This window comes from Cherax quadricarinatus, chromosome 41 (genome assembly GCF_038502225.1).
Source record: "Cherax quadricarinatus isolate ZL_2023a chromosome 41, ASM3850222v1, whole genome shotgun sequence".
Classification (NCBI taxonomy): domain Eukaryota; kingdom Metazoa; phylum Arthropoda; class Malacostraca; order Decapoda; family Parastacidae; genus Cherax; species Cherax quadricarinatus.
In genome coordinates this window covers 728195-750599 of record NC_091332.1, presented here as the reverse complement: position 1 = coordinate 750599, position 22405 = coordinate 728195, and the positions used below count along the sequence as shown (strand labels likewise).

Sequence of the window (22405 nt, the reverse complement as noted above, 5' to 3'; positions counted from 1 at the left end):
TTGAGAGATTTAAGAATCGTAGTGGCATACACAGTGTGATAAGGCCTGTTCTGGAAGAAAATGCCAAACAGGACCTACAGTACTCAGGAGGAAAAGGCACTCCCAGGACACAGTGTCTCATCAGTCATTGCTGCATCTTCAATAAAGGTAAGTGTCATTTATTCTTCATTTAGTAGAGTAGTACATGCACAATATATATTGTGCATGTACTACTCTACTATTGTGCATGTATCCTTCTCTTTGTGTGTAGGAAAATGTATATTTCATGTGGTAAAATTTTTTTTTTCATACTTTTGGGTGTCTTGCACGGATTAATTTGATTTCCATTATTTCTTATGGGGAAAATTCATTCGCATAACGATAATTTCGCATAACAATGAGCTTTCAGGAACGGATTAATATTGTTATGCAGGGGTCCACTGTATTGGTGTTTATAAGCTTCTAGAAAAGGCAAGAACCCAGGCTGCTCAGTGTTTCCCATGTGAATTTAAATTGATGGAATACATTGATTTAACCTGGGTAGAAAGATGTGAAGGTATTAAAAAATCACTCAGAGGCACAACACATTATCAACATAACAAAACCACTTGGCATTGAGTGGCTGATGTCAGTAAGGATGTTATATACTATTTTATATTCCAGGTACTTCTTGTTGCCTCATCTTTCATGACTCCCATCGAGTCAAGAAATGGCACTGACTTAAACCGTGTCCGAATGTTTGGTCCCGACAAGCTGAATAAAAATGTGGCTGGACAAAAGTGGGATCGTTTAAAAGTCATATGCACACAGCCATTCAACAAACAGATGCAGTATGGTTTATCCTTCATCAAAGTTAGAAGCCCAAATTCTGTAAGTATAAATACTGTATTATATATTCAGTATTGTATACCTCTTGTAATAGCTATGTAGGCCTCTGGACTGGTAGCAACAGTCTGGTTGATAAGGCAATCATCAAGGAAGTTTGCCCTAACACTGAGCTATGAGAGTATTGGTCACCGGTATGTTAAATGTATGTACACTGCATACACTTATGCTACACAATATTTGCACAGCATAATAATGCAAAGCAAATGTTAATGAAAATATCACTTTATTTTATAAGTGAGAAGTTTTGTATTATTTTTTTAAATTAAATATAGTACAGTACATATTATATAGTTCATGTATTTTATCTGCAGCATAATGTTATACCTTATTTGAGGTGATACACCTGTCCAGGCCCTTTGGAGCAAGAAATGGCAGATGTTCAGTCTTTTGATTAATAATAATGAAACACACATGCTGCCTCTCTATACTCGTCTTAGTATTTTGTAATTTTCATTGAGCATCAGGATTCTGTATAATGTGAATGACCCTCAGAGCTTTTCGTTAAACATCTCATGTGAAGGCAGTAAACAAATGGTTCAGTTGTACATAAGTTCACTCACTTTGTGAGAATTTTGCTACCTTTACCATGGGTCTACCTTTGATGGGTTTTGAGACTTTTCCTACTCACGTAGCCTGGCCCTGAGCTGGGCTTCTCCAGTGCTTGCCTGGTCAACCAGGCTGTTGCTGCTAACAGCTCATTGGCCCACATATCCATCACAGCCTAGTTGATCCATCACTTGGCAGAGGTACTCTTCAAATTTCCTCTTGCAGGTGTGTGTACTAGTTCCAGCAGTGTTTCTGATATCTTCTGGTAAGACACTGAATAGTCTATGTCCACAGATGTTGCTAGATTGCTGAAATTGTGACTTGTCTTAAATCTCTGAATACTTCTGAACTAATGTGCTCATAACAAAATGAAACTAGTTCTGAGTCCTGGCAAAGGCAAGTTATGAGTACGTTCTTGCACATCCATTACGCCTCTTCATCTAGCAGGAAATACTGTGTAAGAGACACATTATTTATAATTTATATCTTTTTAAATCAAGACTTCAATAATAATTGCAGCTTGACAGAAAAGAGATAATTTAATAAGCATGGCAAGTACAGTAAAATAGTACTCTAGTAACAATAACATGATGCTACTTAAATAGTTGACAGGATTTTCTTAATTAAAAGTAAGAGATTACAGTAGGGCCCCGCTTTATGGCATTCCGCTAATACAGACATTGCAAATTATGACCAAAACTCGCTATATGGCTCCACCCACCTGACTTTCTAATATGGTTGCCACACCTCACCCGATTTGTTTACATTCTCCATGAGCTCCATTAGCACCTCATCTCTCCATTGTGTTTTAAAGTTATTTCGTGTTTTATATATACTCTAATAATTATACTTATGTGTACCTGTACCTAAATAAACTTACACAGTGTGCAGGTACACACTGAAATCAATAAATGTGTCTTACTAGTCTTGACACCATATTAATAATGATAATAATAGTACGTAATAATAATCACTGAGGTGCACTAAATGTCATATGTTACGTTAATATAAACATTTTCATTAACTCATCTATGATATTTTTTTCAAAATTATATAATAAACATGCTACATAACATATAAACATGATAAATTCACCCCACAGTAGAATAAATTAACGTAAATGTGAGATGTTAGGTGTAGATGAACGTGTATGAACCAAAACCAGATGCCTTCATCCACTTGTTTACATTCTCCGCATCTCTCTCCTCTCATTTACTCGTTCTCTCTCTCTCTCTCTTGTTTATTCGTTTTACCTCATTTACTCACCTCTCACCCTATTAAGACTACAAATATTTTAAAGTAATGAGTGTACTTTGTATGCATTTTATCGTTCTGGGGCACTTTAAATGTCCTAGTATATTACTTCTGGGTGAGGTGGCCTGGATGGCTACCATACCTCCTACACATGACTTCCTACAAATACTGTAAATACTACTCATTTTTCACCCTACCTACATTAAGACTACAGATATTTTAAGGTAAGTAATGAGTGTACTGTGTGTGTATTTTACTTTTTATTGTTTTTAATACCAAGTTCTTTGGCTAACTTGATATATGTTAGTGTAAACTCATTATCTGGCATTTATATGCATTTATAAGTGGAAAAAATGGCATTCTGCTTTTCGGCGATGTCTGCTTTCCCGTGGTAGCCTGGAACCTAACCTGCCGTATAAATGGGGCCCTACTGTATCACTCTTTTTTTTGACATCTTACTGTTTTGTATACAATTTCAGGACTCTTCACCACTGCCTGCTAAGATTACCAAGCTTGGAAGTTTCACTCTTAAAGAAGAGGATGCTGACCCCATTTCAGTTGGCTCTCTGTTTGCTCGAAGGAAAGATAAAGAACCTTCATCCCCCTTATCAGGTTGGTTCCCTAACAGTAGTAAGTTTTGATACCAGATAACCATAACTAGGGTCACTTGGGGTGTGTGAGAGAAGAATAGCAATTGGTGTAATGATGACAGAAAAAGTTATCATATTGAGAGGTTTTTACAAAGCAGAGCTGATATTACGAGAGTGGAGTACTTGGAGAGTAAAATAGGCTAAAAGAGTATGTGAAGGAATGTAAAAAGAGAGCAAATGAGAGAGTGGGTGAGGTTTTTGAACAAATTTTTCTAAGAATAAGAAAAAGCTTTGGAGTAAGATTAATAAGTTGAGAAAGCCTAGGGAATGAATGGATTAAACAGTTAAAAACAGAAGAGGGGAGTTATTAGATGGGGAGATGGAGGTATTGGGAAGATGGAGGAAATATTAAGGAAAAGAGGGAGGCAGTGATTTCATGCATTGGCAAGGAAGGTATAGCATCTTTTAGGAGTGAGGAAGAGCCAGATGTGAGTGTAGGAGAAGGTGCACGATTCATTAAGTAAAATGAAAAGGGAATAAAGCAGCTGGGATTGATGGGATCAAGAAAGAAATGTTAACTGCTGGTGGGGATATGCTGTAGTTTTAGAGTGGATGGTTTTTTGTTCAATAAATGTTTGAAAGGGGGAAAGGTACCTAGGTATTGGCAGAGGGCATACATAGAGGAATAAACCTGTTAAGTATATCAGGTAAAGTGTATGATAAAGTTATTGTTGAAAGAATTAAGAGCAAGATGGAGATCAGAATCACAGATGGACAAGAAGGGCTTAAGAAGGGTAGGGGATGTGTAGACCAAGTGTTTCTTCTTTTTCTGGGTCACCCTACCTCAGTGGGATATGGCCAGAGTGTTAAAAAAAATTATTAGCTTACTGTTCTCTAGACATTAATTAGTTGTTTATGTAATATATAATAAACAGTACATACTATGCCTTTCTTTATGCAAGTGTCAAGAGATGTTAAAATTTTTTGAGCTGAATGTGATTTATACTATTAATTCTTTCTGTCTCCAACATATTACATAACAGGTAAATCTTACAAACTTCTACTTACATTTAATATTTGCTTTACAATTCATTTCTTAATAATTTCTTAATACTGAAATATTTCCTGGCTTTAAGTGAAACAAAGCTGAAGGGGGTGGGAGAGTTTCAGTGGAGAGGAATAAATGGGATTAGGTCAGGGGTTTCAAATAGAGTTAGAGCTAAAGAAGGAGTAGCAATAATGTTGAAGGATAAGCTATGGCAGGAAAAGAGGGACTATAAATGTATTAATTCAAGGATTATGTGGAGTAAAATAAAGATTGGATGTGAAAAGTGGGTTATAATAAGCGTGTATGCACCTGGAGAAGAGAGAAGTGTAGAGGAGAGAGAGAGATTTTGGGAAATGTTGAGTGAATGCGTGGGGAGTTTTGAATCAAGTGTGAGAGTAATGGTGGTTGGGGATTTCAATGCTAAAGTGGGTAAAAATGTTATGGAGGGAGTAGTAGGTAAATTTGGGGTGCCAGGGGTAAATGTAAATGGGGAGCCTTTAATTGAGCTATGTGTAGAAAGAAATTTGGTAATAAGTAATACATATTTTATGAAAAAGAGGATAAATAAATATACAAGGTATGATGTAGCACGTAATGAAAGTAGTTTATTAGATTATGTATTGGTGGATAAAAGGTTGATGGGTAGGCTCCAGGATGTACATGTTTATAGAGAGGCAACTGATATATCGGATCATTATTTAGTTGTAGCTACAGTTAGAGTAAGAGGTAGATGGGAAAAGAGGAAGGTGGCAACAGCAAGTAAGAGGGAGGTGAAAGTGTATGAACTAAGGGAGGAGGAAGTTCGGGTGAGATATAAGCGACTATTGGCAGAAAGGTGGGCTAGTGCAAAGATGAGTAGTGGGGGGGTTGAAGAGGGTTGGAATAGTTTTAAAAATGCAGTATTAGAATGTGGGGCAGAAGTTTGTGGTTATAGGAGGGTGGGGGCAGGAGGAAAGAGGAGTGATTGGTGGAATGATGAAGTAAAGGGTGTGATAAAAGAGAAAAAGGTAGCTTATGAGAGGTTTTTACAAAGCAGAAGTGTTATAAGAAGAGCAGAGTATATGGAGAGTAAAAGAAAGGTAAAGAGAGTGGTGAGAGAGTGCAAAAGGAGAGCAGATGATAGAGTGGGAGAGGCACTGTCAAGAAATTTTAATGAAAATAAGAAAAAATTTTGGAGTGAGCTAAACAAGTTAAGAAAGCCTAGGGAAAATATGGATTTGTCAGTTAAAAACAGAGTAGGGGAGTTAGTAGATGGGGAGATGGAGGTATTGGGTAGATGGCGAGAATATTTTGAGGAACTTTTAAATGTTAAGGAAGAAACAGAGGCAGTAATTTCATGCACTGGTCAGGGAGGTATACCATCTTTTAGGAGTGAAGAAGAGCAGAATGTAAGTGTGGGGGAGGTACGTGAGGCATTACGTAAAATGAAAGGGGGTAAAGCAGCTGGAACTGATGGGATCATGACAGAAATGTTAAAAGCAGGGGGGGATATAGTGTTGGAGTGGTTGGTACTTTTGTTTAATAAATGTATGAAAGAGAGGAAGGTACCTAGGGATTGGCGGAGAGCATGTATAGTCCCTTTATATAAAGGGAAAGGGGACAAAAGAGACTGTAAAAATTATAGAGGAATAAGCTTACTGAGTATACCAGGAAAAGTGTACGGTAGGGTTATAATTGAAAGAATTAGAGGTAAGACAGAATGTAGGATTGCGGATGAGCAAGGAGGTTTCAGAGTGGGTAGGGGATGTGTAGATCAGGTGTTTACATTGAAGCATATATGTGAACAGTATTTAGATAAAGATAGGGAAGTTTTTATTGCATTTATGGATTTAGAAAAGGCATATGATAGAGTGGATAGAGGAGCAATGTGGCAGATGTTGCAAGTATATGGAATAGGTGGTAAGTTATTAAATGCTGTAAAGAGTTTTTATGAGGATAGTGAGGCTCAGGTTAGGGTGTGTAGAAGAGAGGGAGACTACTTCCCGGTAAAAGTAGGTCTTAGACAGGGATGTGTAATGTCACCATGGTTGTTTAATATATTTATAGATGGGGTTGTAAAGGAAGTAAATGCTAGGGTGTTCGGGAGAAGGGTGGGATTAAATTTTGGGGAATCAAATTCAAAATGGGAATTGACACACTTACTTTTTGCTGATGATACTGTGCTTATGGGAGATTCTAAAGAAAAATTGCAAAGGTTAGTGGATGAGTTTGGGAATGTGTGTAAAGGTAGAAAGTTGAAAGTGAACATAGAAAAGAGTAAGGTGATGAGGGTGTCAAATGATTTAGATAAAGAAAAATTGGATATCAAATTGGGGAGGAGGAGTATGGAAGAAGTGAATGTTTTCAGATACTTGGGAGTTGACGTGTCGGCGGATGGATTTATGAAGGATGAGGTTAATCATAGAATTGATGAGGGAAAAAAGGTGAGTGGTGCGTTGAGGTATATGTGGAGTCAAAAAACGTTATCTATGGAGGCAAAGAAGGGAATGTATGAAAGTATAGTAGTACCAACACTCTTATATGGATGTGAAGCTTGGGTGGTAAATGCAGCAGCGAGGAGACGGTTGGAGGCAGTGGAGATGTCCTGTTTAAGGGCAATGTGTGGTGTAAATATTATGCAGAAAATTCGGAGTGTGGAAATTAGGAGAAGGTGTGGAGTTAATAAAAGTATTAGTCAGAGGGCAGAAGAGGGGTTGTTGAGGTGGTTTGGTCATTTAGAGAGAATGGATCAAAGTAGAATGACATGGAAAGCATATAAATCTATAGGGGAAGGAAGGCGGGGTAGGGGTTGTCCTCAAAAGGGTTGGAGAGAGGGGGTAAAGGAGGTTTTGTGGGCAAGGGGCTTGGACTTCCAGCAAGCGTGCGTGAGCGTGTTAGATAGGAGTGAATGGAGACGAATGGTACTTGGGACCTGACAATCTGTTGGAGTGTGAGCAGGGTAATATTTAGTGAAGGGATTCAGGGAAACCGGTTATTTTCATATAGTCGGACTTGAGTCCTGGAAATGGGAAGTACAATGCCTGCACTTTAAAGGAGGGGTTTGGGATATTGGCAGTTTGGAGGGATATGTTGTGTATCTTTATATGTGTATGCTTCTAGACTGTTGTATTCTGAGCACCTCTGCAAAAACAGTGATAATGTGCGAGTGTGGTGAAAGTGTTGAATGATGATGAAAGTATTTTCTTTTTGGGGTTTTTCTTTCTTTTTTGGGTCACCCTGCCTCGGTGGGAGACGGCCGACTTGTTGAAAAAAAAAAAAAAAATCCTTTTTTACTTAGGAGGCCTACTCTGAGTCCAAACCACAGGGGTGATGATCCTTGGTACCATTAACAGACATTACAAATATAGGAACCTCTCTTGTGTGTTACAGGTGCAGCAGCCATTCGAGCAGCATCAGCAGAAGCTGTAGCCTCTGTATCATCTCCAGGAACACACAAGAGGAAATCCCAGGATCCTTCACCTGATGTGGGATTCTATCAACTCAAAAAGAAAATAATTTCAGGTAAGTGAAAAGTAGGGGTACCACAAGCACAATTAAAGAATGCTCTGTTAATGCCAGTGATCCCAGACTCCTCAGCTTTCTACCAGAAAGAGATAAGGAATATTGCCAAAACAAGGGTAGAAGAACCCTCATAACAGGTCATTGATGTGTTGAAAGTAGATATAATTGATGAGTTGAGGCTAAACCTTCACAGAAAATATTGTAACCAGTTTGGAAAATGCTAAAAACTGTTAGGCTCAGAATGGTTAGATTATACTACATGAATTAATACATTATTAATTTTTAACACATTGGCCATCTGCCACTGAGGTAGGGTTGACTCAGAGCACAATAACCATCACTCATTCAATCTCTGTCATGCCAGAAGCATACTGACATCACAGTTCAGGTGACCTTCCAAATTATACATCCTCATTCCCTCTTTTGTAGTGCAGGCATTGCACTTACCACCTCCAAGACTCAAGTCGGGCTAATCACTTTTCCTGAATCCTTTCATAAGTGGTACCTTATGAAAAACCACTTGCCTCCACTCGTTTTGATCTGGCATGCTCACACAATCCTGTTGGATGACACAGCCTTAGCACTCAAAACCTCTTTTAACCCCTCCCTCCAACCTCTTCTGGGACAATCCACTACTATTCCTCACCACCCCAGATTTAGGAAAATCTTTTCATTAATTGCAAGGGCCTAGATTATGTCAGATTATTGGTGAAATAAACAGCACATATTTAATGGAAAAAAAAGATGTATGCAATATTATGCAGTCCTCTATTGACAATGTTTTGCCCACACAGTGGACTTTATCAAATCACAAACAGATATACCTGGAGAGAGAGAAAGAGAGAGAGAATGTGTGTATATGTATATAAAGAGTGTGGTGACATGAAGTTGTAGGTGACGTATGTTGAAACTTGTCTTGTTTAGACTAATGACAGGTTGGATGAATTTATGGCTGAGAAGAGGTTGGATTTAAGAAAAACCTGTCTAGCATGGGCTACTAAGCCTGCTGCATTGTTTTAACTATGTTGGATAACAGTGAAGAAGTTTCTTAGCAAGAGGCTCGCTGTGTTGTAGAAGTCATTGTTCTTTTTGATTTTCACTTTTTTTTTTTTTTTTTTTCAACAAGTCGGCCGTCTCCCACCGAGGCAGGGTGACCCAAAAAAGAAAGAAAATCCCCAAAAAGAAAATACTTTCATCATCATTCAACACTTTCACCACACTCACACATTATCACTGTTTTTGCAGAGGTGCTCAGAATACAACAGTTTAGAAGCATACACATATAAAGATACACAACATATCCCTCCAAACTGCCAATATCCCAAACCCCTCCTTTAAAGTGCAGGCATTGTACTTCCCATTTCCAGGACTCAAGTCCGACTATATGAAAATAACCGGTTTCCCTGAATCCCTTCACTAAATATTACCCTGCTCACACTCCAACAGATTGTCAGGTCCCAATACCATTTGTCTCCATTCACTCCTATCTAACACGCTCACGCACGCTTGCTGGAAGTCCAAGCCCCTTGCCCACAAAACCTCCTTTACCCCCTCTCTCCAACCCTTTCGAGGACGACCCCTACCCCGCCTTCCTTCCCCTATAGATTTATATGCTTTCCATGTCATTCTACTTTGATCCATTCTCTCTAAATGACCAAACCACCTCAAGTCCTCTTCAGCCCTCTGACTAATACTCTTATTAACTCCACACCTTTTCCTAATTTCCACACTCCGAATTTTCTGCATAATATTTACACCACACATTGCCCTTAAACAGGACATCTCCACTGCCTCCAACCGTCTCCTCGCTGCTGCATTTACCACCCAAGCTTCACACCCATATAAGAGTGTTGGTACTACTATACTTTCATACATTCCCTTCTTTGCCTCCATAGATAACGTTTTTTGACTCCACATATACCTCAACGCACCACTCACCTTTTTTCCCTCATCAATTCTATGATTAACCTCATCCTTCATAAATCCATCTGCCGACATGTCAACTCCCAAGTATCTGAAAACATTTAATTCTTCCATACTCCTCCTCCCCAATTTGATATCCAATTTTTCTTTATCTAAATCATTTGATACCCTCATCACCTTACTCTTTTCTATGTTCACTTTCAACTTTCTACCTTTCCACACATTCCCAAACTCATCCACTAACCTTTGCAATTTTTCTTTAGAATCTCCCATAAGCACAGTATCATCAGCAAAAAGTAACTGTGTCAATTCCCATTTTAAATTTGATTCCCCAAAATTTAATCCCACCCCTCTCCCGAACACCCTAGCATTTACTTCCTTTATAACCCCATCTATAATCACTGTTATTTCATAAAATTATGTTTATCTTTATACTTACTGGGATAGGAGACATGGGGTACCTTTTTCACTTACCCTAATCATTCAGCTTTATGAACCATAATTATTATTATTATTTGTTATTATCATAATTATTACTGTATTACTGTATTGTTTGTTATTATTATTCTCAGAGCCAGATCCAGTAAAGACCCCAACAGTGGCCAAACTTGTGAAACCTCCTTCAGCTTCTGGATCTCACAAGAAGAATCACAATGATGTCAAAGAAAAAAATAAGCATGATATGGATGGGCAGCAAAATGGCAAAAGAGAAGCAAAGCACAGGTCATCAGAGACTGCTGAGAGAGAAGGAAAATGCAGGAAAAATAAAAATATAAACTTTAAGGAGGAAACAAAAACAGATAGAGCATCTACTGCCAAATCTCCTACATCAATCTTACTACCAGTGAAGAAAAAATTTAAGCCTTTCTCATCACTCATGGATGATGTCTTTTTTGTCATGAGTGGTTATCAGAACCCACAACGATCACAGCTACGAGACATGATGGTAGACATGGGAGCCAAGTACAAAAGTGATTGGGACCCAAAGTGTACCCACTTAATGTAAGAAGCATTTTTATTTTGTTTCTACTACACATTTGTTTGTTAACTCAAAAAAGTCTTCAGTTACTGCATATTAAATTTAAGTATAGCTATTCATTAAAGATTTGTGTTATTGTTGAAGCTTCCAGCATTGGCACAGTGAACTTTTGACCTGCGGCATCTGTTACATTTCTTCACTCTTATTTTCTGCATAATATTCACACCACACGTTGACCTCCAACACAGCTCAATTGCCTCCAGCCTCCTCCTTAGTACAACATATAAAGTCCATACCTCACACTCTTTTATGAAGAGATTCAGGGAAACCAGTTAGCCAGATTTGAGTCCTGGAGGTGGGAGATACAGTGCCTATGCTCTGAAGGAGGAGTGTTGATTTTTTTTTTTTAACAAGTTGGCTGTCTCCCACCAAGGCAGGGTGACCCAAAAAGAAAGAAAATCCTCAAAAAGAAAATACTTTCATCATCATTCAACACTTTCACCTCACTCATACATAATCACTGTTTTTGCAGAGGTGCTCAGAATACAACAGTTTAGAAGCATATACGTATAAAGACACACAACATATCCCTCCAAACTGCCAATATCCCAAACCCCTCCTTTAAAGTGCAGGCATTGTACTTCCCATTTCCAGTACTCAAGTCTGGCTGTATAAAAATAACCGGTTTCCCTGATTTTTTTTTTTTTTTTTTTTTTTTTTTTTTAACAAGTCGGCCGTCTCCCACCGAGGCAGGGTGACCCAAAAAAGAAAGAAAATCCCCAAAAAGAAAATACTTTCATCATCATTCAACACTTTCACCACACTCGCACATTATCACTGTTTTTGCAGAGGTGCTCAGAATACAACAGTCTAGAAGCATACACATATAAAGATACACAACATATCCCTCCAAACTGCCAATATCCCAAACCCCTCCTTTAAAGTGCAGGCATTGTACTTCCCATTTCCAGGACTCAAGTCCGACTATATGAAAATAACCGGTTTCCCTGAATCCCTTCACTAAATATTACCCTGCTCACACTCCAACAGATCGTCAGGTCCCAAGTACCATTCGTCTCCATTCACTCCTATCTAACACGCTCACGCACGCTTGCTGGAAGTCCAAGCCCCTTGCCCACAAAACCTCCTTTACCCCCTCTCTCCAACCCTTTCGAGGACGACCCCTACCCCGCCTTCCTTCCCCTATAGATTTATATGCTTTCCATGTCATTCTACTTTGATCCATTCTCTCTAAATGACCAAACCACCTCAACAACCCCTCTTCTGCCCTCTGACTAATACTTTTATTAACCCCACACCTTCTCCTAATTTCCACACTCCGAATTTTCTGCATAATATTTACACCACACATTGCCCTTAAACAGGACATCTCCACTGCCTCCAACCGTCTCCTCACTGCTGCATTTACCACCCAAGCTTCACACCCATATAAGAGTGTTGGTACTACTATACTTTCATACATTCCCTTCTTTGCCTCCATAGATAATGTTTTTTGACTCCACATATACCTCAACGCACCACTCACCTTTTTTCCCTCATCAGTTCTATGATTAACCTCATCCTTCATAAATCCATCCGCCGACACGTCAACTCCCAAGTATCTGAAAACATTCACTTCTTCCATACTCCTCCTCCCCAATTTGATATCCAATTTTTCTTTATCTAAATCATTTGACACCCTCATCACCTTACTCTTTTCTATGTTCACTTTCAACTTTCTACCTTTACACACATTCCCAAACTCATCCACTAACCTTTGCAATTTTTCTTTAGAATCTCCCATAAGCACAGTATCATCAGCAAAAAGTAAGTGTGTCAATTCCCATTTTGAATTTGATTCCCCAAAATTTAATCCCACCCCTCTCCCGAACACCCTAGCATTTACTTCCTTTACAACCCCATCTATAAATATATTAAACAACCATGGTGACATTACACATCCCTGTCTAAGACCTACTTTTACCGGGAAGTAGTCTCCCTCTCTTCTACACACCCTAACCTGAGCCTCACTATCCTCATAAAAACTCTTTACAGCATTTAATAACTTACCACCTATTCCATATACTTGCAACATCTGCCACATTGCTCCTCTATCCACTCTATCATATGCCTTTTCTAAATCCATAAATGCAATAAAAACTTCCCTATCTTTATCTAAATACTGTTCACATATATGCTTCAATGTAAACACCTGATCTACACATCCCCTACCCACTCTGAAACCTCCTTGCTCATCCGCAATCCTACATTCTGTCTTACCTCTAATTCTTTCAATTATAACCCTACCGTACACTTTTCCTGGTATACTCAGTAAGCTTATTCCTCTATAATTTTTACAGTCTCTTTTGTCCCCTTTCCCTTTATATAAAGGGACTATACATGCTCTCCGCCAATCCCTAGGTACCTTCCTCTCTTTCATACATTTATTAAACAAAAGTACCAACCACTCCAACACTATATCCCCCCCTGCTTTTAACATTTCTGTCATGATCCCATCAGTTCCAGCTTCTTTACCCCCTTTCATTTTACGTAATGCCTCACGTACCTCCCCCACACTTACATTCTGCTCTTCTTCACTCCTAAAAGATGGTATACCTCCCTGACCAGTGCATGAAATTACTGCCTCTGTTTCTTCCTTAACATTTAAAAGTTCCTCAAAATATTCTTGCCATCTACCCAATACCTCCATCTCCCCATCTACTAACTCCCCTACTCTGTTTTTAACGGACAAATCCATATTTTCCCTATGCTTTCTTAACTTGTTTAACTCACTCCAAAATTTTTTCTTATTTTCATTAAAATTTCTTGACAGTGCCTCTCCCACTCTATCATCTGCTCTCCTTTTGCACTCTCTCACCACTCTCTTTACCTTTCTTTTACTCTCCATATACTCTGCTCTTCTTATAACACTTCTGCTTTGTAAAAACCTCTCATAAGCTACCTTTTTCTCTTTTATCACACCCTTTACTTCATCATTCCACCAATCACTCCTCTTTCCTCCTGCCCCCACCCTCCTATAACCACAAACTTCTGCCCCACATTCTAATACTGCATTTTTAAAACTATTCCAACCCTCTTCAACCCCCCCACTACTCATCTTTGCACTAGCCCACCTTTCTGCCAATAGTCGCTTATATCTCACCCGAACTTCTTCCTCCCTTAGTTTATACACTTTCGCCTCTCTCTTACTTGTTGCCATTTTCCTTTTGTCCCATCTACCTCTTACTCTAACTGTAGCTACAACTAAATAATGATCTGATATATCAGTTGCCCCTCTATAAACATGTACATCCTGAAGCTTACCCATCAACCTTTTATCCACCAACATGTAATCTAACAAACTACTTTCATTACGTGCTATATCATACCTTGGATATTTATTTATCCTCTTTTTCATAAAATATGTATTACTTATTACCAAACATCTATCTACACATAGCTCAATTAAAGTCTCCCCATTTTCACTTACCCCTGGCACCCCAAATTTACCTACTACTCCCTCCACAACATTTTTACCCACTTTAGCATTGAAATCTCCAACCACAAGTACTCTCACACTTGGTTCAAAACTCCACACACTCACTCAACAATTCCCAAAACCTCTCTCCTCTACACTTCTCTCTTCTCCAGGCGCATATACGCTTACTGCAACCCACTTTTCACATCCAACCTTTATTTTACTCCACATAATCCTTGAATTAATACATTTATACTCTTTTCCTGTCATAGCTAATCCTTCAACATTATTGCTACTCCTTCTTTAGCTCTAACTCTGTTTGAAACCCCTGACCTAATCCCATTTATTTCTCTCCACTGAAACTCTCCCACCCCCTTCAGCTTTGTTTCACTTAAAGCCAGGACATCCAGCTTCTTCTCATTCATAGCACCCACAATCATCTCTTTCCTATCATTCGCACAACATCCATGCGCATTCAGACATCCCACTTTGACAATTTTCTTCTTCTTTTTAGTAATCTGTACAGGAAAAGGGGTTACTAGCCTATTGTTCCCGACATTTTAGTTGACTTTTACAACACGCATGGTTTACGGAGGAAAGATTCTTATTCCACTTCCCCATAGATATAAAAGAAAAAGTAATAAGAACAAGAACTATTAAGATAAAATCAAAGAATACTCAGATGAGTGTTAAAAAAAAAAATGTATGTGTAGTGTGACCTAAGTGTATGTAGAAGTAGCAAGACGTACCTGTAATCTTTCTTATTTATGAGACAGACAAAAGTCACCAGCAATCCTATGATCATGTAAAACAATTACAGGCTGTCGTTTTACACTCACTTGGCAGGACGGTAGTACCTCCCTGGGTGGTTGCTGTCTACCAACCTATGTTGCAGTTTTTAAACTGTAGTGTAGACATGCCTTTGGCAAGACAGTGGTGGAGTGAATGATGATGAGGAAAGTGTTGCTTCTTTTTCAGGTCACCCTGCCTTGGTGGGAAACAGCCGGTGTGTTAATAAAAAAAATAATAACCTTACACTCATTTGAAAGTGTTAGCACTACTGTATTCTGAAACATTTCTACTTTTTTTTTTACAGTCCTTGCTTTCCTTATCTATTTTTATTTCCATCTTCTCTGCCAGCACATTCACTCCTGAATACATTCACTCCTCCACACTCCTTTCCTACAATTTGATGTCCAGTTTTTTGTTGCCTAGACTACTTATTCTCATCACCTTGCTCCTTTATATGTTCACTTTTAATTTCTTTCTTCTTTCAACACACCGGCCATATCCCACCGAGGCAGGGTGGCCCAAAAGGAAAAACGAAAGTTTCTCCTTTCAAATTTAGTAATATATACAGGAGAAGGGGTTACTAGCCCCTTATTCTCCCAGCATTTTAGTCGCCTCTTACAACACGCATGGCTTACGGAGGAAGAATTCTGTTCCACTTCCCCATGGAGATAAGAGGAAATAAACAAGAACAAGAACTAGAAAGAAAATAGAAGAAAACCCAGAGGGGTATGTATATATACGCTTGTACATGTATGTGTAGTGTGACCTAAGTGTAAGTAGAAGTAGCAAGACATACCTGAAATCTTGCATGTTCATGAGACAGAAAAAAGTACACCAGCAGTCCTACCATCATTTAAAACAATTACAGGCTTTCGTTTTACACTCACTTGGCAGGACGGTAGTACCTCCCTAGGCGGTTGCTGTCTACCAACCTACTACCTAGGTTCACTTTTAATTACCTTCATTTATACGCCCTCCTAAATTCCTTCAGTAACCTCTGTATCTTTCTTCTGAATCTTCTCAAAAGCAATGTGTCATTAGTTAAGAGCAACTGTGGCTACTTCCACATCATATCTGATCCATTAAATTTTAAGCCCACATCTCTCCTCATCACATTAGCATTCACTACTTTTATAACACTATCAATAAAGACTTTAAATAACCACATTCCTGTTTAAGGCCTGCTTTTACTGGAAAATACTCCTCTCTGAGCAGCTTACTCCCCTATCATACTCTTACAGCTCTAGATAACCAACCACCTAATCGATATATTTGCATTACCTGTCACATTTATGTTTTATCCACTCTGTTATATGCCTTTTCCAAATCCATTAATGTCATAAATATAACTTCTCACCCTTATACGTATATAAGAATTACTCATTTTTATGCTCTAATGCAAGCACTTGATTGACACGTTTACTTCCATTCCTAAGTCTGGTGAATTTAAATTTATTTTAATTTTGAAGTGTGAGTGCTGTATGTAGACTGTGTGTTCTGTCTTCTTTCTTTCAATGCACCAGCTGCATTCCACTGAAGCAGGGTGCCTCCCCCCCCTCCCCCCCCCAAAAAAAAAAGTTTCTCCTTTTAACGTTAGTAATGTATACAAGAGAACAGGTTACTAGCCCCTTGCTCCTGGCATTTTAGTCGCCTCTTACAACAAGCATGGCTTACAGTGAGGTCAAAAGCTCAGTGCCCCAAGGCACTGTCCTTGCACCTCTGCTGTTTCTCATCCTCATAGCAGACATAGACAAAAACACCCAGCACACTTTTGTATCATCATTTTCAGATGACACTAAAATATGCATAAAAGTCACTATGGTAGAGGACACTGAATAAAGTACATGTACAGGAAGACATAAACAGGGTTTTCCAGTGGGCAGTGGAGAACAACATGACATTCAGTGGTGATAAGTTCCAGCTGCTTAGGTATGGAAAGAATGAAGAACTCAAAAGGAACACTATATACAAAACTCAAGAGGGTCACTAAATAGAATGTAAGGAACACACAAAAGACCTAGGAATAATTTTGTCAGTGGACCTTTCTTTTAAAGACCATAACAAGACAAAGATCATGACAGCCAGGAAGATGATGAGGTAGGTATTGAGAACTTTCAAAACAAGGGAAATAATGCCGATGGTGACACTCTTCAAATTGCTGGTGCTCCCCCACTTAGAATATTGCTCAGTGCTAATGGCCCCATTCAAAGCAGGAGAAATATTGGAGCTGGAACAAATACAGAGATCGTTTACAGCTCACATTGAGCCTGTAAAGCACCTAAACTACTGGGAACGCCTGCAAGTCTTGAACATGTATTCGTTGGAAAATACTTGAGGGCCTGGTCCCAAATCTGCACACTGCCATAACAACATACTGGAGTGAGAGATATGGGAGGAAGTGTAAAATAAATCCAGTGAGGCGCAGGGAACACTGTGTCAACATCCGGGGTCCCAGACTATTCAATATCTTACCAGAAGATATCAGAAACATGGCTGGGACAAGTGTAGAAGCCTTCAAGAGGAAACTGGACAAGTATCTTCACCAGGTGCCAGATCAACCAAGCTGTGATGGATATGTGGGGGCAGCAGGCCTCCAGCAGCAACAGCCTGGTTGACCAGGCAAGCACCAGACGAGCCTGGCCCATGGCCGGGCTCAGAGAGTAGATAAACTCTCAAAACTCTTCAAAGGTATATCAGAGGAAGAATTCTGTTCCACTTACCCATGGAGACAGGAGGGAATAAACAAGAACAAGAATAGTAAGAAAAAAGAAGAAAACCCAGAGGGGTGTATATATAGTATATGGTTGTATAATATATATGGTTGTACATGTATGTGTAGTATGACCCAAGTGTAAGCAGAAGTAGCAAGACATACCTGAAATCTTTCATGTTTATGAGACAGAAAAATGGCACCAGCAATCCTACCATCATGTAAAACAATTACAGGCTTCTATTTTTCACTCACTTGGTAGGATGGTAGTACCTCCCTGTGCGGTTGTAGACTACGTATGTATATTATATTAAATTTAGTAAGTCACAGGAAATGAAACACTGAATATTTCTTTTTAAAGAATAGCACTCCATAGATGTGTGTATGGAGAAAAAAGATACTGCTAATATTACAAAAGTTTTGAAATCTGCTAAAAATCATCCAGTAAAATACACAAATCAGACATAATTGCGCAAGTTAAAAAGCTTTCAGTGTTCATAAATAATTATGCATTACTTATTAATTGAACTGTGTGTAAAAAGAATTAATTTAATTTAATTATATTCTCTAATACTTTTTAAGGATCCCCTGAAAATTTTCAGCCCATCTCCTCTTGCCCTACATTAAATTGTTCAGTATAGTCATAAAAATTTTTGCATGAAAAAATTGTGTGGCAGTTTCTATATTTTTGCACCAAAACTAGCCTATTAACCTAACTTAACCTTGAAATAATTTTCCAATATTATATACATTAGCAGAAATTTACCTAGTCTTCAAGGATTTTTATAATAATAATAACTGTTTTACTTTAGGTTAGGGAATGTAGTTCTTCAGGTGACAGCTTTTTTGTATCATTGTTTTCATTTTTCAAGCAGGATACACTTTTGTATGTGTGATGTATTTATAGCAGTTGTTTCTTACAAACCTGCAGATGTGCATTTACAAACACTCCAAAATATCAGCAAGTGAAAGGGCATGGTAAAATTGTCACTGCAAAGTGGATCACCGATTGCCACAATAAGAAGATCAGATATCCTTGCAAAAGGTAAACCTTTTATATTTACTAAATATAAACTGCTATACTGTCTTTAGTAGCACAGCTTTCAGGAACATAACCGACTCAAATTATGATTGTCCACTGTATGTGTATGTTGATAAGAAATAGATTGATATACGAGGACCAGTTTCAAATTTTATTTCCCCATGATTCAACTCTGAGGTTATATATATCTATACTTTATTTTTTTGCAAGTCCCTTGTTATGGAAACCATTTATGGCATGCTGAAACTAGTATTAAAAAACTTTATAATACTAGTACAGGTATAAAGATAAGGATTATTACATGTATTTATAGTTTTGTGTGACAACTCAGCATTAATAATTTCTGGTAAAAATAGAGCATTTTGAGCAATTATATACTTGGACTAGTAATATAGTGTAGTATAATATACCATAAGCAGTATTTATCTAAAATGAAGTGAAGCTTTGTACTCTGCTTGAAATTATGAACTTAGATAAACCTTGTTTTTAAAAGTTTATATTTGTTTATGATGATGTAATTTAAAGTTAAATTATGTACATACTAAATTGTACTCTACATATTAAAGCTTAAATCCTACATTAATGCAAATGTAGCCATATTGAAACTTTATATTTTTCCAAGATTAACGTTTATACTAGTACAGTATACTGAACTTTAATGATAAGATATACCTGAATCAACTTAACATGAGAATTACTACTGTAATTGCTGTCTACTGTATGATCAGGTATTCACTGGAAAAGGGACGTGACCAGACTGAAAGTGAAGAAGAGATTTGGGCAGATGAGCTTTTGCCCAAAGAATCCAAACCAGCTGTTAACCCATCACCTCATGCTTCAGCTGCTGCCTCAGGTTTATAGTGTTATCTCTCTTGTACCATTAACCCTTAAACGGTCCAAACAGATCGACGTTCAACTCCGTAGTGCTCCAAAAGTAGATCTACGTTTTTTTACATATTTTCGAACATAACAAAAAAACAAATGTAGATAAAAGTTTTTTTTTACACATTTTCAAATGAAAATCAAAAAAGAAGATCTACATTTTTTACATACTTTCAAATGTTGAAAAAACGTATATACAGTGGACCCCCGGTTAACGATATTTTTTTCATTCCAGAAGTATGTTCAGGTGCCAGTACTGACCGAATTTGTTCCCATAAGGAATATTGAGAAGTAGATTAGTCCATTTCAGACCCCCAAACATACACGTACAAACGCACTTACATAAATACACTTACATAATTGGTCGCATTGGGAGGTGATCGTTATGCTGGGGTCCACTGTATACGTTTGGACCATTTAAGGATCTCGTACTTTTTTCCACTTCTTTGGTTTTCATATGTTAACTTGATAATGCTTATGCACCCTGATTTCAAACTTTCTATACCTATGTATCTTCCTAAAACAATGGTTCATATTGTAATTAAACATGGTGGTGTTGTACTAGAGAAAACATGTCATAGTAATTGTCATACACTCCTTTACACCCTGATAAATTAGACATATATGCAACACTTAGGTATCTTTATTGAGGAAACGTTTTACCACACAGTGGCTTCATCAGTCCATACAAAGGAGAATGATGAAGAACAGGAGTTTGAGGTAATCAGTTCCTCAGTCTTGAGTCAATGTAGTCAGTCCATCAATCTTGAAAAGAATACAGAATACATGCATGTGCAAAGAAGTAGCTTATATACCGTAGGCAGGAGAGGTGCAGTAGTCGTAGGTGGTATCACATTTGCCTGACCCTTGGGCATGACCTACTTCCACATTGGTCAAATGTGATACCACCTACGGCTGCTGCACCTCTCCTGCCTACGGTATATAAGCTACTTCTTCATATATATGCTGTAATCTTTTCAAGATTGATGGACTGACTACATCGATTCAAGAAAGTGGCTCCTGTACAGCTCATCAGAGGGTGCTGTTTATTGCTTTTATTGTACTCTGATGTCCAGCGGATGTGGCGGGTTTTCCAACAAGGATGGCTTTATTAACTGGAAAAAAGCAGAGGAAAAAATGAAAATTCGTGAAAAAATCAAGGTCACCGAAATTCTGAGGGACTGATTACCTCAGACTCCTCCTGTTCTTTATCATTCTCTTTTGTATGGACTGAAGAAGCTACTGTGTGGCAAAATGTTTCCTCAATAAAGATACCCAAGTGTTGCATATGTGTCTAATTTATCAACTTGTCGGCTCTCTGAACCATTCATCTACATTCTTTTACACCCGCCCGGCTACCACACCTCACAGTTATAATTTGTTTTAGTACAGTTGTCTGTATCATGTTTATATGATATGTAGTGTGTTTCTTATATAATTTTGAAATATGTCATATATGGATTAACCTTTTTGGTGTCAGTCTCATCATATAATGGCTTTGAAGCCAGTGTTGGTCCCTTCGTACAATGCCATGAGCTCAGCTCACTCAGATTAGCTGCGAGCAGTAAATTTGAGTCTAGGTGTGAGAGAATGGGTCTATGTGGTAAGTGTGCACCATATAAAAAAATCCTGCAGCACACAGCACATGAGAAAAAAACTGCGACTGTGTTTTTGGTTTAAAACAGCAACTTTGTGGTGTATTTTCGGATGGTTTTTATGGTTTTATTTGCGGTTTCTTGGTCTCATTTGATAGAATGGAAGATATATTACAGAAATATAGATGATTTTGATTGGTTTCAGGACTGAAAGTAGGTTGAAACTGAGCTCAAAGTAGTGGAAATGTTCATTTTTTGCCAATATTCCAGAGTACACAAATATGCATCCAGCTTGCCAATCTAATACACATTTAGGAATGCACTGACATTATACAATTATTACAATAATACAGTAGTTTGCATAACAGTAATCTTCTATTTTTTATGTGAGTAAGCATTCAAAATGGAAAGCAAGCGTATTATAAGAGGGGCCTAGAGACATGACTGAGGAACAGAGGAAATGTTTTGTTAGTGCCAGGAATGTCTACATTGTTTATTCTGGACCCTATTTTTAAATTGGCAATTTTTGAATGTTGTGTGAAATTTCTGATCACTTTATTGGGTAATTGAAATAGGTAAATAGGCATTTTCTTGTACTCACTTGCTGAATTGAAGGAATACTAATGAAATGCCTATGAGTTTGGTCGACTGGAATAATGGAATTGGCCAAAAATAGGGCGCAAAGTGGGCAAAAATCGCTGATGCGTAAATATCGCCAAGACCGCTAATTTTGCAAGAGTGTAATTCCATAAGTTTTCCATCAAATTTTGTAGTTTTGGTTTCTTTAACTTCAGAAAAAGATTCTCTGTCATTTCATAAGATATTTTTTTTTTTTTTTTAAATTCTTTGACCCCTGAGAGCAAGTTTGAGATCAGGGGTCTCGACCCTGAAAGGGTTAATGAAAATGTCTAAAATAACATAACACATGACATTTAAAGTGCCCCAGTAATTATTATTATTAGGATTATTATGTTATTGTGTCTTCAAATAGTGATTTTAATGTATCTGCACACCAACACAGTTTGTAAGTTTATTTAAGTAGAGGTACACATAAATACAATTATCAGTAGTATCTCAGTACTATCTCAGCCATAGACATGCCTTGCTCACTGAGTTTAATCATTTCTAACTTTGCACTTAAAGTAAGAGCATTATGACTCCTCTTTTTATCACAACTACCCTTAGATGTCATTGTAAC

At 38.0% G+C, this 22405-nt stretch overlaps 1 protein-coding gene across 5 annotated transcripts in view; it reads left to right on the top strand.

The window, feature by feature from the left end:
* Positions 1 to 22405, top strand: part of LOC128695846 (DNA repair protein XRCC1-like) — a 36045-nt gene that overhangs the window by 4265 nt on the left and 9375 nt on the right. For all 5 annotated transcript variants that reach the window (XM_070092875.1, XM_070092872.1, XM_070092870.1 and 2 more), the window contains exons 3-8: positions 643 to 849; positions 3147 to 3279; positions 7675 to 7806; positions 10302 to 10731; positions 18620 to 18733; positions 19459 to 19583. In XM_070092875.1, coding sequence (XP_069948976.1) covers positions 643 to 849; positions 3147 to 3279; positions 7675 to 7806; positions 10302 to 10731; positions 18620 to 18733; positions 19459 to 19583 — 1141 coding nt within the window. The remainder of the gene's footprint in view (positions 1 to 642; positions 850 to 3146; positions 3280 to 7674; positions 7807 to 10301; positions 10732 to 18619; positions 18734 to 19458; positions 19584 to 22405) is intronic.